Raw genomic sequence first — 13,971 nt, 5'->3', positions numbered from 1 at the left:
GCAGCCACCAAAGAAGACGCGAAGATGGACCGACATGAACAGTGCAGAAAAAGTAGGCTCGACAAGACCTTTGGAAACTCAGGTCAAGGTTTCGAAAATCGAAGATTGATACCCAATGTACGATCGAACGAATGAAAGGGGATGATTGGTATTTGCATCCTTTGATGTCTAGGTATGGCCGTTGTAGACTGTCGTCATTTACAGAGCTCTGTCTCCCTTAGGTAGGTAGCTAGGTAGGGTAGGTAGGCAAGATATCATGGAGACAAAAACGGTGGTGGTGCCTTAGTCTCATGCAGGCCTTGGCGTAAGGGCCGTTCTCACAAAACGGACCCCCCATTATGGCCCCTCACAGTGCGTGAGGAAGATCCCAGAGATCCTCCTCCACTGAGATAGGCAGGCATGCTGGTGATGAGTTGGACTGGGGGGCGGAAGGCGCGGCCGTTAAGCTTCCCAGCCTTGATCTTGGACATACCCAAGCTACTACGCTACCTTACATGCCTAGGTAGTAGAAAGGAACACGAAAGGTAGAGCGGGTTGACTTGAGGGCTTGATTTTGGGTGGTCAGGCAAAAAGGACGGTAAGGTAGCACTAGGAAAGCTAAAATTCGGGTGCTGTCTGGCACTTGCACTTGCCTGTGCTATGTCTCTACCTTGATCTCCGTATACCTCCTAGGTAGTTTTGAGCGCTGTGCCCATAGGGGCGGAAGGTGGCCATAACATCATACGACGACAGAGAAGAACCTCTCAGAAAGGCAGGAATTGCGATGAACGCCCGTCCATCCAGCCATCCATTCTCATCCTCTCGCCGAGCCGAATCGAACAATATCTAGTGACGTCACTGGCGGATTTGATCTGTAAGGCATCTTCATTCCTTCAAAGAAAAGTAGGTAGATTGGTTGTATGTAGGTCGGTGCGTTTCATGGCGACGGTTTACCGTACAGGACCGACCGTTGAGGTGCATGGACAGCGGCGGGCAAATCGCGAACTTGCGCATCCCGCCATGCCGCGCCCCCGAGAATATACCGTGCATCTCCGGAACTCAATTCCTACCTACCCTGCTGCTGCTCTCTACTGGATTGCCATGGCTAGCCGGCACGGATACACTCTGTAAAAAGTAAGCCTTTAACTCCTCATTCAAACACCCCTGCGCAGTATATTCATGCTCGTCGAGTGAGCGAGGAAGGAATAGTGTAGGACCGTCGGTAGTGAGTAGGTAGGGTTGGTGTTCACAAGAGCACGCTTTCTCATTGATGAGTACGACGGCGGTATGCGGGCCAGACTAAAGATACTTTCCTAGCGTAGGGTATGTAGTCTAAGTAAGCCAAACGCCTGGTGAAGTACTGTACGTATTGCCATCCAGAGCGGTACCTCGAGGGTTAACGTACCCATTGTTACATGAGCGGCAGATCCTGGATGTGTCGGAGCTGGGTCCACGTTGGCCGTCGAGGCAGTTTGTATGCGTGCGTGTGTGTCTGTATGTACTTTTGTACGTACCTTACCAGGGTGCTAACTCATGAAATGCAGACGTACAGGTTAGGGGCAGGGGGTGCCATGCAGGCCTGTATCTAAACCGTGAAGCCACAATTGCGATATGCAAGACGATCCGGCCGGCTAAGGTAAGGTATGGGATGGCATTCTGTGTACTTACCTCGAGTGACCGTTTTCCCATGCCATGTGTAGCCTGCTTGTCTACTCGGAGCTACTCCTCGTCTTCTCCTGTCAGCATCTTATTATAATAGACATCACCACCCCGTCCTTCTCCCCAGGAGTTTAGACCTCCTTTCACTTTGCCTCCTCCTTCCAGACTCTCAGACCAAGTCCAGTGTCACCAGTGACGGATAGAAACCAGTCTTGCAAACACTTAGATCCAGCTTGTCCATTCCCAGCCAGCACCATGGAAGATATCAATCATCTCCTCGACCTCCCCTCGCCGTCCAATTCGTACCAATATGTGTATGGCGATGCCGAGCAGTATCTTGACACAAACACGTCTGAGCCCCAGAGCTCTGTGAACTCTCCTGTACGGCATCCCACCACGGTGGTCAGCGAGCTTGGGACTTGCGCAGCTAACATACCGGGTAGTACGACTTGTCATACGCCGGCGAATTCCCTGGCTCCAATTCTTATCCCAGCCCGGATAGAGACAGTGGTAGCCAATCGCCGCAGCCGGCCGAAACACAAGCAAAGGCGCCAGCAAAGAGGAAGCGGGAGAACCGGTACAAGAACGCGCCGCCTTCGGTCCTTTCGGTATGTACTATGATGAATCCGCTAAGACTCCACCCCGCCCTACCAATCTACCCACAGTAGCTTCTGCTGCAAGTCCAAAATAGAACCAGCTAGGTAGCTAACATGCAGCGCTACAGCGTCGCCGGGCACAAAACCGCGCTTCACAACGGGCATACCGAGAGCGCAAAGACCAGAGGATCAAAGATCTTGAACAGATGCTCAACGATGCCAAGTCTCGCAACGACGTGCTGAGCCAAGCCTACACGGAGCTGCACGCCGAATACGTTAAGTTGAAGACGTCACAGCTCAGCGAGCCTCAATATCCCGCAGAGATCCAATTCGACCCGACCATTGGCTTGACCAACAACGACAGATTAGACATGGACATGTATGTCTACTCAGACATGAATAGCTACTCCCTATGAATCCATCACGGCATCAGTGGCGGACGGCAAATTTCCAACTAATCTAATCTGGGCGGCTGGCGTGCTATTTGATTGTTACCGCCTTGCGAAGTAAAATAAAAACCCGCAAGAGCAAATGAACCAGTCAGTGGGCAGGCGGGTATTGGGATAGAAAATTGGGAAGGCAAAGCAATGCGCTACAATGTTCCTTCTTGGCTGGGGTTGCCGACGGGAAAGAGGGGCCGAGGCGTTTCTGGCAATGCTTTTTCTTTCTGTCTCTTCTTTCCGAAACCTCTTGGCTCTTCACGAGCCAGGCTAGGTAACCCATTGGCCTGAGAGCCAATGCAATGGATGGTCAATGACGATGATACTGAAAGTACGACGCGGCGGTAAGTTGCTGGGAGTTACAGCAGCCACGCAATTCAATAGGACAGACTAGGATGGCATAGCCTATCACTAGACTTGAACCTAGACAATGTTTTGAAAATAAAATTTGAAGTTCTAACAATGACTTGAGATGACCTATACCTTGTGATGCAGCCCTGGAGGTCTGGGTGCACGAGGGCCTCAACTGCCTGTTATCGCGCCCATGCCTACAATTGCCTACAATAGTTTTTACCAATGCTCCAGCGACGACCTATGAACAACTTCGCACCCATCTTTGCATCTCACCTATTTTGATCAATTCAATGGATTACTGTAATACGAAGCAAAGATAGACCCCACAGGATTCAACCCCCTCCCTGACTTAGCCTCGACAAAAGTACCTGGCCGGGTCCTCGTCTTACTGATACACAGTTGCTAGTTGAATATGTTACACAAACATTCCGGACGGCCTGCTCATCAATCGGCAAGGCGAGACGGTCACAGACAAGGAGCCGGGGCTTTCGATATGTTGATGCGTCTATGTGGTCCGCAGAGCGCAACGGCGTCGTCGCCGAAGCCCGCCGAGATCATCCACCGGGGCCATTGCAATGCTACCGATCCTAGGAGGCCTTGGTGTCAATGATCAGCATACAGCGCCGAACAATGGAACGGAAGCGGCACCGAAGAGATCCGCAATTACTTCGCCTATCTTGACTAGGCAGTCTAAGGGCCAACGGAGCCTCTGTCTCGACTTGTACGGTTGCATGGTCCATCGCTGACACAATCCAACAGATGAGGAAAGCAAATCGAGAATGCATCGGTTTACTGCCCGAATGGGGAGGAGCCCGGATCGGCGACCTGCCATGCAGCAAAGACACGATCCGACACCACAGGCAACGATATTGTCGACCAGATGTCTGGAGTACAGTAGTCGGAAACGAATTCCCCAGCAGCGCTACTTGCACTTACACTGGCTGGTCTTGGTGCATGTCGATGACTGAGGGCAAAAAGTTTATCGCTGAGCACAGACACTCCGCCATTCCCCGGTAATCATTTGCGATCTCACTACTGTTGGCTCACTCACAGACCAAATGCAAGATCAGTCGGCGTGCTCACTGATGAGTTGGGCATCCTCGTAGGTCCAGTCCATAGGCATCTTTAGCATTAAACTTACGACTTACAAACGGGCATGCTAATCTAGAAGGGGCTCTCGGCTTTCGTCCAGCAATACGCTCGGGCTTGCAGAGATGCTCCGGCATGTTGTGTCTACGGCATTCGGCGTTGACAAACTGCAGGGTCCTAGATGACGTCTGCTCTCTGAAAAGCACCACCAACAGGGGAAAACTGGTTCCTAACCTCCCCGCCGACCGACACCGGGTCTGAAATGCCAGCGCCGTACTGTACTTATGCAGGTGTGCACGGTACTTCTTGTCAGAACGTCTTCTAGAAGGCTTTCAAGGCTTCTAGTGCCAATCCCGAGATATCCGAGTGACACAAAGTTGATCATGACCACCGACCACCCTTGGCAGCGAATGCACGACAGGCCAACCGGGCATAGGGAATAACGGCTTTCTGCACGTTGCTGATAGCTCATACGTCTCTCATGGGGCCCTTGTTTCGGCTTAATTCGTCCTTGCGTTGCTGGGATCTCGACGATATCGGCCGCGTGCGAAAACGGTGTCTTTCACGGAATAGACAATTCTGCTTGATGACGTTTTCGCGAACAGGGTAAGTGACGGTTTGAGATCAGTCGAGATTCTCTCAGGCTCGCAATGTACGCCGTGGTTGACGTCTATGAACTCTTTGCTGCAATTCTCAGCATCTCATTATTGGCCGTTGAGGCGCGCACGTTTGACAACTCGCAATATTCTAGATTTGAGCAGAAAAGATGACTTGTCACTTCATGCAGCTAGGTCTTAAATCCGCGAAATTCATCATAATAATACTATTATTCTGACAGTTCGAGACTCTGTTTTGGACTTTCCTCGAAGTTTCGTTGAAATATTCTGCCAATAGCTGGCGTCTCAAGAGCCTGGTAGTAGTAGCTTGGTGTCGAAGCGATACAAAGACTTCTAGCCACAGCTTCCTCTTTGACTTTGCTCACATTATTTTTGCTTCGGAGTTTATGCTTCCAATCTCTGGACCTTATTGTATGCTCTCACTTCTCTGGTTATGGATGTTCTTGTTTCTTAGAATATAAGCATCCAAACGAGCCCTCGATCTAAAATTGGAAAGTTCTTCGTCTTCGCCGGCAATTGATGTTTATCAGTTTGGCCTGAAAAGGTCGTTAGCCCATTGGGGCTTCCTTGTCATTACCTCTTCTCGCTAAGCTGCGATTGAGACATGTAGTGTCGTTTGTGAAGGAGCCTGCGTTTTCGTCTGCGGGTGGTTTTAAGATCGAGCGATACAGCAGGATTCGGCCGCGTAAGGCAATCGCTGGGCACTCTATATGCATTTCTGACCGGAGATATCTCGTTCTGATGCTTTCATGTGAATCTTCTCGGCGGCTTTTTGTTGTTGTCAAGCAGCCTCAAACTCATTCCAACACTTCTGAGCCTAGTTGTTCGTTTTCAATGAGATGTCTTGTCATCTGTCTCCTCCTGTATTCGATACTGAGGCATCATTCGGCGCTCATTGTGGCGTTCATTCGTGCACTCCTTTCAATCCTCCCATGCCTTAAATCCCTATCTCTTTCTGTCATCCTTGAATTGATAGTTGTGGCATTGGTATTGCCATCTCCCGTGTTGCCGCGACGAATTATCTGGTCCGACACGTTATTACTTCGCAAAGGACTGTTGACAATGATCCCTTTAAGCACAGAAATCTGTGTGTCAATAGTGAGTGAATTGTTAAGTAGTTTAGAATGTCCTGTTTCAGCCACAATACCCCATCATTTCAAGCCCTTCTCTTCCGAATCTCAATGTTTTTTCCCTCCAGGATTCTCGAACAGATGTGAGGAAGATGGTTCATCATACTTACTTCTAAACAATACTCACCAAATAACTTGAGTGGTAGCAAGGTAGCCAGCAGAGACTGAGTAGAGACCTGTCCTCATTCTCATGTAATGTCCACATTTGTCATAGCAGCCAGGGAACGAGCCTTGACGAATGTTTGCTTGCTGAGTTGGGTGAAGAAGAACCAGAATCAAGAGATAGACAAGCGGTGACAACGTCGAAGCGTTTACTACTGCAAGCTAATGGATATTGCATCAAGGCTAGGCTTCCTTGATGCTGGTGTAGAAGTGTATGGAAGTCGGCAATCACTGATATGTACCTTATGTTCGGTGGATACTTTGGGTACAGAGTCTCGTAGCGGATCGACACTAACGTTGATCTCGTCGACGAGTGTGGGGACGAGGTCATCGGCCATCATACTTTATCTGACATTACGGCGAGTGACAGTCGTGATGCCCTCGTACTCAGCGCCATACGGCACTTTGTAGACGAGTTGCTTGTTTGCATCGTTTGTTCGTGATAGCTTATTTGACCCGCAGGGACCTCGGTTCCCTGATTGAGACCTACGCTCGGGGTCAAGTGCGGAGTTGAGTCGCCCACCTAGCCAGCTTGGTCTCCATACTGAACAGCTCGAATAGGGTTGGCGGTTTCGCAATGTGTTGCCAACTTTTCCCTGAAACCTTCAGAAATTGGGCTGTATTATACTTTATTGGGGGCCGGCGTCTTGTGTTCATTGCGCTATCAACCTCATCTTCATCCTTTAAGGTGTATGGCCGGCGAGGGCACCGAGGGCATCGGCGACGGAGGCCGAGTTGAGGAAGGTAGACACCGAAATATCCTCCGGTGGTTCAAGCTGCCATATGCCCACTCGAATTCTCGGTAAATATAACCCCATACTGCCTCTTGCCAGACTCTGCTGCTCCGACTGAACGTGTGGGTGACGACAAGATTTCATCTCCAACTGTTGGGGCGTAACGTCTTGTGGGAGGACTCGGGCGTCTCACTCACGAAGCTCCAAGCTGAGCTCAAGAGCTCACGCCGCTCTTTTGTATCTTGACAGCAAAAGCCGAAGATTCGCCGCCAAGGCCTGGCCCCTTGCGGATGGCGCCATGTGGGAGTTCCCGATGGTCGCGTTGTTCGAGGGTACTTACTCAGCCCCCCACGAGGGTTCCATCGACCATGAATGGTGTTCATCAGACTTTTTGCCCTTCATCGACAACTCAAGTGCCCGAAGACCTGGTTCTTTCGCTATCCATCAGGTTTCTGTTCGTCAAGAATACGTCTTGGCGTCCTGGACATCCAATGAAAGGCTCGATGGGCGATCACTTGCTCCGCCGCGAGGGCGAGAGCTGGCTTGATCATAGGCAGAGCAAACACCGTGCGGTTTCTGACTTCCCGATCAAATGTACTAGATAGGACCCTTTTTTCTGGTCGAAACTGTGTGAGTCGTCGCTATGATAGCATATCTTCTCACAGTGCGATATGGAACCTTGCGCACATGACGCATCGTGATCGAGATCGTGTGCATGGGACGAGCCGCTTGAACATTTCTCAATCGCTCTGGCCAAAATACGAAATCGTGATAGCCTCGCCGTTAACTCGTATCGTCGCCGGATTTAGCGAAACTTGCATCAAGATGAGAAAGAGGACTTCGGGATGTGGCGTCGTCGGGTCTGCTTTTAGTGACTAGAGCTCTCACCGGTCTCGCATTTGAAATGGTCCTAGACCTCTATTACTGAAAAATGATGTGTCATGATTCAGCGAAAAGCTCTCATTGAGCATTCTTGTACATGGTCTGTTCTGGCTTGGTCAATCGGAAGGCTATTTTCGTAGCCACCAAGACACGGCAATGAGTCCTCATTCTGTAAAGTTCAGCCCCAAAAATTTGCACGTAGAAGTCTGTTAGTAGTTGGAGACTAATCACACATTGCTTCCTCCTCGATAATCCGAAGCTTCTATAATTGCGACTTAAAATATGAGATAGAGCCAATTGATCGAGGAAAGAACGGAAGATCCTGTTGAACCTGGGCTGTATAACAGAACAATTCATGACGTATGTTTCAATTAGGAGCTTACACTACCTCGGCTAGGTCAAGGAGAAAACAACTCCGTTGGTTGCATCTCTGTTCCTACACTAGCAAATACCTACATGATGTGACCATTTGAATCACATGGGAATGAAAGGAGGTAGCTTGAAAACATAGAGCCGATTACTCAAGCAAAGAACTACCTTCTTGTGTGAGCATAATATGGAAGCGGGATAAGAGAGAAGTCAGGAGACGCCTTGCTCCGCCAACTTGATGGGAATGGGTGTTTCATTGTCTCACAACACGTAATCGACAGATGAGAGAATGCAGATGTGCTTTTTACACTCGAGATAATCTGCGCGACGCTTGCCGTTGCGGATATTGCCTGTTGTGTCACAGGGGCTGAAAGCCTCACAGCTTGCTGATATAGAAACTATTGGTGTTGGAAACAAGAACACCAACCAACGTTATCAACTATCTCACAGCCGTCGAGCAGATCTTCATCGAACCATCGAGTGCAGATCATGGAACATAGAGGAACTTCTCCTCACGGTCTTTGATGATTTAGAAGAAACACCACTTGGCAGATTAGAGCGCATTGGGGCTGGCGATCAAAACCACCCACACGCCGCTGAGAACGCCACAACATGGTTCTTGAGAACAGGGCATCCCTGGAACCATCGTCATTTTTCCTTCTGAAGTGCCCAAGTACCGAAACGCCTCGGTACAACAGTGCAGGGTCTGTCAAGGTATGTTGGCAATCGGGTTGTTCCTGTATCTCATGGGTTGACCGCAAGACATTCATTGGAACAATATCGCAAGCCGCGATACAAGATTTCACCATTCTCGGCCTTGGCTATTTTCAAAGCCCCATGAGCATTGGGTCCAGACAATGAGACATCGTGTGTTGACACGTAATGCCGTGTTATTCCAGAGCAAAGGTTTGCTTCGATCGTCTGTCTGGGGTGGAGAAGATGGTCTCAAAGAGGCAATAGGCACGAGACCGACGGCAGCTGAAGTGAAGTTCAGCGATCACTTCCTGTCAGATCCCCATCCCGAGGGCTAGAATTGCGATATGCCCGGCACTTAATGATAGCTCGCTTGTCTAAAAGAGCGGGACGCGTGGTCGTTGTGAAGCGCTATCAAATCCGACGGCGCGGGCCTCTAGATGAGACTATTGCCTGCGCTACGCACAATTTGATAGCCATCTTCAAACGCAACTATTGCGACCAAAGGCATTACATGGGTAGGTTTTTCGGGTCTGAGGACGGCTGAGAGTAATCACTCAACTTTTCGGGCTCACTTTTCTTATTTTGTTTCACGAAAGTGAGAAGTCAATTATTTGATTGTGGGCAGTGTCTATGAGGTAGTCAAGACCACACTGCCGGGTTGAATTAAGGTTCTCTCCCTTTTTGTTCCTGTTCCAGTTTCTGGGCTGCCAAGGCCGCCCACGTTTCCCACAATTCCCCTTTCGGTGCGGATCTTGTCAATCACAGGCAATCCCGGTAGAGAGATGCGCCGGCGTCATCAACTTAGACCTAGAATTGGTCAGGACCCCTGACCAAAAAAAGAGGGTATCTCTGGAGCAATCTGGAAAATTGGTAGATGGTCCAGATCGCGGATCTGCGTATCTTGTTGTTCCTTTGACTACGAGCCCAGAACTGTCGGGTTGCTCTGGGCATCAGTCAAATCGCCTTCTGGGATTTCGTGTCGGCAACCGTCTCTTACTTGCTTACATCCAAGGCATCTACCGCGGATATGATGTGTTGCCTTTGAGAAACAGGCTTAGGCGCCAGTTGGAAATTGCTGCGCTATATTCCTCAGGATACGAGATGGACAAAGGAACAGCAGCAGCAACAACAAGCCGTGCTGTGCCGCATGATTGCGCTGCGGATGCAGAAATGACAAATTGCGGAGGTGTGAAGAGAGAGTGTTTCTGTGATGTGGTGCCTGACTTGTTCTGCAGCTATAGGGCTGGTGTCTCTGCAAGGTACAGCGAGAGCGACTAACGCAGGCACATTTGAGAATCCTAATGCGACCCATCGTGTGGGAATACCAATCACGATGGTGTTGAGTCCGGCCAGCTTTACCGCATCAAGACCTTGCACTCACTTTCCTACCAGGGAAAATCGTTAGTTCAGAGTTGGTGTCCGAGACCACACCCCGGCAGGCGTTCCAGGCCCGGAACCACAACGCTTTGTGGTGTTGCCGCTCTCTTCACCAATCATGGCCAGGCATTGTCAACGTCCAATTTAAAGCTCCCCTTTTCCAACACTGGAAATATACCACCCCATGCACGCTGGATGTGCCGACAGCCAGCACGAGCGTCCTCTTCAGGCAAAGTCCCTTCCCACCATCAGTCCATCTTGTCATTATCGCCCGAACTTGCGATGGGGCTCGATCCAATGGTTTGCCAAGCTCTCAGCCTCTGGGCGGATGTCGACCCGGCTTCTCGCCTTCAGCGCTATGGGGTATTATGGGACACCATTATGGGAAGAATAGAGTAGGATGCCCACGTCAACCAGGCTAGGCGTCGCCGTATACATCGTGAGGACCCCGGCGCCGCGGCGAAGTCCTCCAAGCGAGCGGGCACGTAAAAGCATGGCCATCGCCGCCTTCACACCCAGGTAGGAGTCCTTTTTGACTGTTCTCCGCTGCCCCTATCGTCAAGTCCGCAGTTGCTGGCGCTCTCCAGTGAGCATCTATTGTGCTCGTCCTATTGACGTATCAAACGTCGTGTCATTCGTTATAACCCCCCTAATCCCCCTAATAGCCATCAACATGGCTCCCTCATTCGTTAAGCTGGCAGCTGTGGCTCTCACGTACTCTGCTGCCGCTCAGGCTGTGAAGACGTATCAAGTGTACGACTCGTATGATTATACAAACTTCTTTGACAAGTTCAACTTTTACGTCTCTGACTACGATACGGACGACTATTACAATGTTGATCCCACCCACGGATTTGTCAACTATAGGAGTCGGTCGGATGCCGAGAGGCTTGGGCTCATCGCAACTCAGGGTACAGAGATGTATCTCGGAGTTAACCATGCCGATGCTTTCCCTTACCCCGGAAAAGGTCGTGATAGTGTTCGGATAGAGAGTAAGGCAGTTTACACCAAGGGTCTTATTGTTGCTTCCTTCAGCCATCTTCCCGAACAGTCTTGTGGAACATGGCCCGCGTTGTAAGTGAATGAATTTGCTTAACTGATATCGATCGACTAACCATTTTCTAGCTGGATGTTCGGCGACCCGTGGTTGAAGTCTGGTGAAATTGATCTCTACGAGGGATACAATCTCGCCAATCGCAATGAATTCGCGATGCATGTTAACGAGACCATCGCTGGTTCTTGCCAACTGACACAACTCGGAACTGCGGGTATCGTTGACACATACGATTGCAACAACGATCTATACAACCCACCCTACCAGTACGTAGGCACAGGCTGCACCGCCGAGGAGACTTCAGGAACCTGGGCCTCTGCGTCCGGTGCAACATATGCCATGGAGTGGACCGACGACTATATCAAGATCTGGTCTTGGCTGCCGGATTTCGTGCCACAAGACCTCAAAGACCGCAAGCCCGACCCGAACACTCTTACCTGGGGCTTGCCACAGGCCATGGTCGAGAAGTCGAACTGTGACCTTGACAAGGCTTTTTTCAACCAGAAACTGGTGATGAACTTGGACTTCTGTGGTGATACCGCCGGCAACGAGTATCTGTGGGCGGAGTCCTGCCAGGCCGCTACCCGTACTGCTAACTGCACGGCTTACGTTGGCGCCAATCCCGATGCTTTTAACAACTATTTCTTCAAGGTCCAAAACATTACCGTTTATACAAAGCAGGACCAGGCTTCGTCGACGTCTTCAGTTATTTCAAGCACGTCCAGCAGCTCTTCATCATCCAGCAGTCTATCAACATCGAGCTCGCTAACATCTAGCTCTGTATCCACCACGAGCTCATCATCCAGCAGCTCATCGACATCGTCAGTGGTCTCAAGCACATCTTCCAGTATCTTCTCATCATCTAGCTCACTACCGGCTTCCACTTCGTCATCTAGCTCCACTTCGTCTACTAGCTCATTTGACCCCTCGACGACCAGTTCTCTATCATCTTCGAGCAGTGTCTCCACATCTTCCGAGGTGTCTTCAACGTCGACGACTGAGTCTAGCTCTTCGGCAATCTCTTCATCAAGCTCTGCATCAAGCTCTGCATCAAGCTCTGCATCAAGCTCTTCATCAAGCGCTGAAGTTTCGAGTACATCATCATCCGAGTCGGTTTCAAGCACCAGCCAAATTGTCACTTCCTCGTCATCTACCGAGCTGGTGACGAGCTCGACCGAGTCTATCAGCTCCCTGTCAACCCAGAGCTCGTCAACTGACACCGATGACTGTGATGAGCCTACTGGATCCGTCACTAGCAGCTACTCTCAGACAACCGTCTCTGTAACACAAATATCGGCATCATCGACTGAAACCGACGACTGCGATGAGCCTACTGGATCCGTCACTAGCAGCTACTCTCAGACAACCGTCTCTGTAACACAAATATCGGCATCATCGACCGAAACCGACGACTGCGATGAGCCTACTGGATCCAGCACGACAGACTTTGTTTCCAGCACTGCTACAAGTGCTAGTGTCACCGAAACATCTTCCTCATCCACGGAGACTGATGACTGCGATGAGCCCACTGGAACTAGCTCAACCGAGGCTATCTCTAGTACCAGCACTGAGACCATTACTAGTGCCACGGAAACGCCATCATCTAGTGCAACTGAGGTATCATCCACCAGTGCCACTGAGACGTCGTCGTCTAGTGCCACTCAAGCGTCATCTGCTTCTTATACGGAAACCTCGACTGCCGGAGAGAGCTCTTCAAGCCTTGCCGTCTCTTCAGCAACCGAGATTTCTAGCAGTGCAAGCTCAACGCCCATTTCCGTAACAGAGTCGACAAGCGCTACCGAGTGGACCACCAGCACAGTCTACTCTACTCGGACGTATACGATTACTTCATGCGCCCCAACAGTCACCAACTGCCCTGGCAAAGGCCACGTTACGACCGAGATCATCGCCATCTCCACCACCGTCTGCCCAGTCACCGAGACTGAGAAGCCGGGTTCCAAGCCTACTTCCACACAGTCGGTGCCGGAGTCACTGCCGGGGTACGTGACATCTACGATTCTCGTTACGACTACATACACGATCACGTCTTGCAAGCCGACCGTTACCAACTGCCCGGTTGGAAAGGTGACTTCCGAGGTTCTGACAACCACGACGGTCTGCCCCGCCAGTGAGCTAGCCACCGAATCATTCACCACCAAGACGAAGACGATTCAGGCTACTCTGACTGTGACCAAGCCCAAGTCATCATCTCTGAGCCCCGAGGTCCCGTCCTCGAGCGTGGAGGTCATCTACTACACCGCCACTGTGGTGCCGAAGCCCAGCGGTAGTTCAGTCGCATCCGCCGTCAGCAGCGCCGAATCTTACTCTTCACCCGCCCAAAGGACCGCTACCTCCGGTGTCGCCTCGGCGTCTGCAGCGCCCACTACGGGCTGCAGCGGTGCAGAGTGCATTCCGGTTACGGCTGGTGCCAATGTGAAGGGCGCAAGCCTAGGCCTCATGGTTGTGGCGGTTCTCTTTGTCTTTGCTCTGTAAAAAGGGGGGTTTTTGGTCAAACTAGGTATATATCTGGTGTTTTTGTAGATGGTTCCTTGGAAGGGTATTCCTTAGCGGACGGTCGGCCGTTGCTTAAGGTACATTGTATTTTTGATGACAAATATCTAATTCTCAATATCCGACAAGTTTTTGTCTGACTTGCATTTTTCACATAGCGAAACGGGGACGATGGCTTGGTGTAATTTCAATGTCAATCGCACAAGCGCAGCATGTTGATGTGATCATATGCACATATATCGCGACTTGAATGATTTGAGTAGTGCCTTGCCCTTTCAAGTTCGTGTTGTAGCAATCAATCAGCGAGCAAGGGTGGAGATAC

General features: G+C 50.5%; 2 protein-coding genes across 2 annotated transcripts; both read left to right on the top strand.

Annotated features, from left to right (window-relative positions):
- Positions 1-1,893: 1,893 nt before the first annotated feature.
- Positions 1,894-2,650, top strand: UCRPA7_5166 (putative bzip transcription factor protein; the record flags this gene model as incomplete). Its single annotated transcript, XM_007917713.1, has 3 exons — positions 1,894-2,019; positions 2,082-2,246; positions 2,363-2,650. 3 exons carry the CDS (start codon positions 1,894-1,896, stop codon positions 2,648-2,650), a joined length of 579 nt encoding a protein of 192 aa, XP_007915904.1.
- An 8,107-nt stretch (positions 2,651-10,757) lies between these two features.
- On the top strand, positions 10,758-13,631 carry UCRPA7_5165 (putative mixed-linked glucanase protein; the record flags this gene model as incomplete). The annotated part of the gene is made up of 5 exons (XM_007917712.1): positions 10,758-11,158; positions 11,210-11,843; positions 11,915-11,985; positions 12,596-12,720; positions 13,003-13,631. The coding sequence occupies 5 exons, from the start codon at positions 10,758-10,760 to the stop codon at positions 13,629-13,631; spliced, it is 1,860 nt and encodes a 619-aa protein (XP_007915903.1).
- Between the last annotated feature and the right edge of the window lie 340 nt (positions 13,632-13,971).

The sequence above is a fragment of the Phaeoacremonium minimum genome, assembly GCF_000392275.1.
Source record: "Phaeoacremonium minimum UCRPA7 unplaced genomic scaffold PA7_03_scaffold_405, whole genome shotgun sequence".
NCBI lineage: Eukaryota > Fungi > Ascomycota > Sordariomycetes > Togniniales > Togniniaceae > Phaeoacremonium > Phaeoacremonium minimum.
This window is presented reverse-complemented; position numbering and strand designations above follow the sequence as displayed.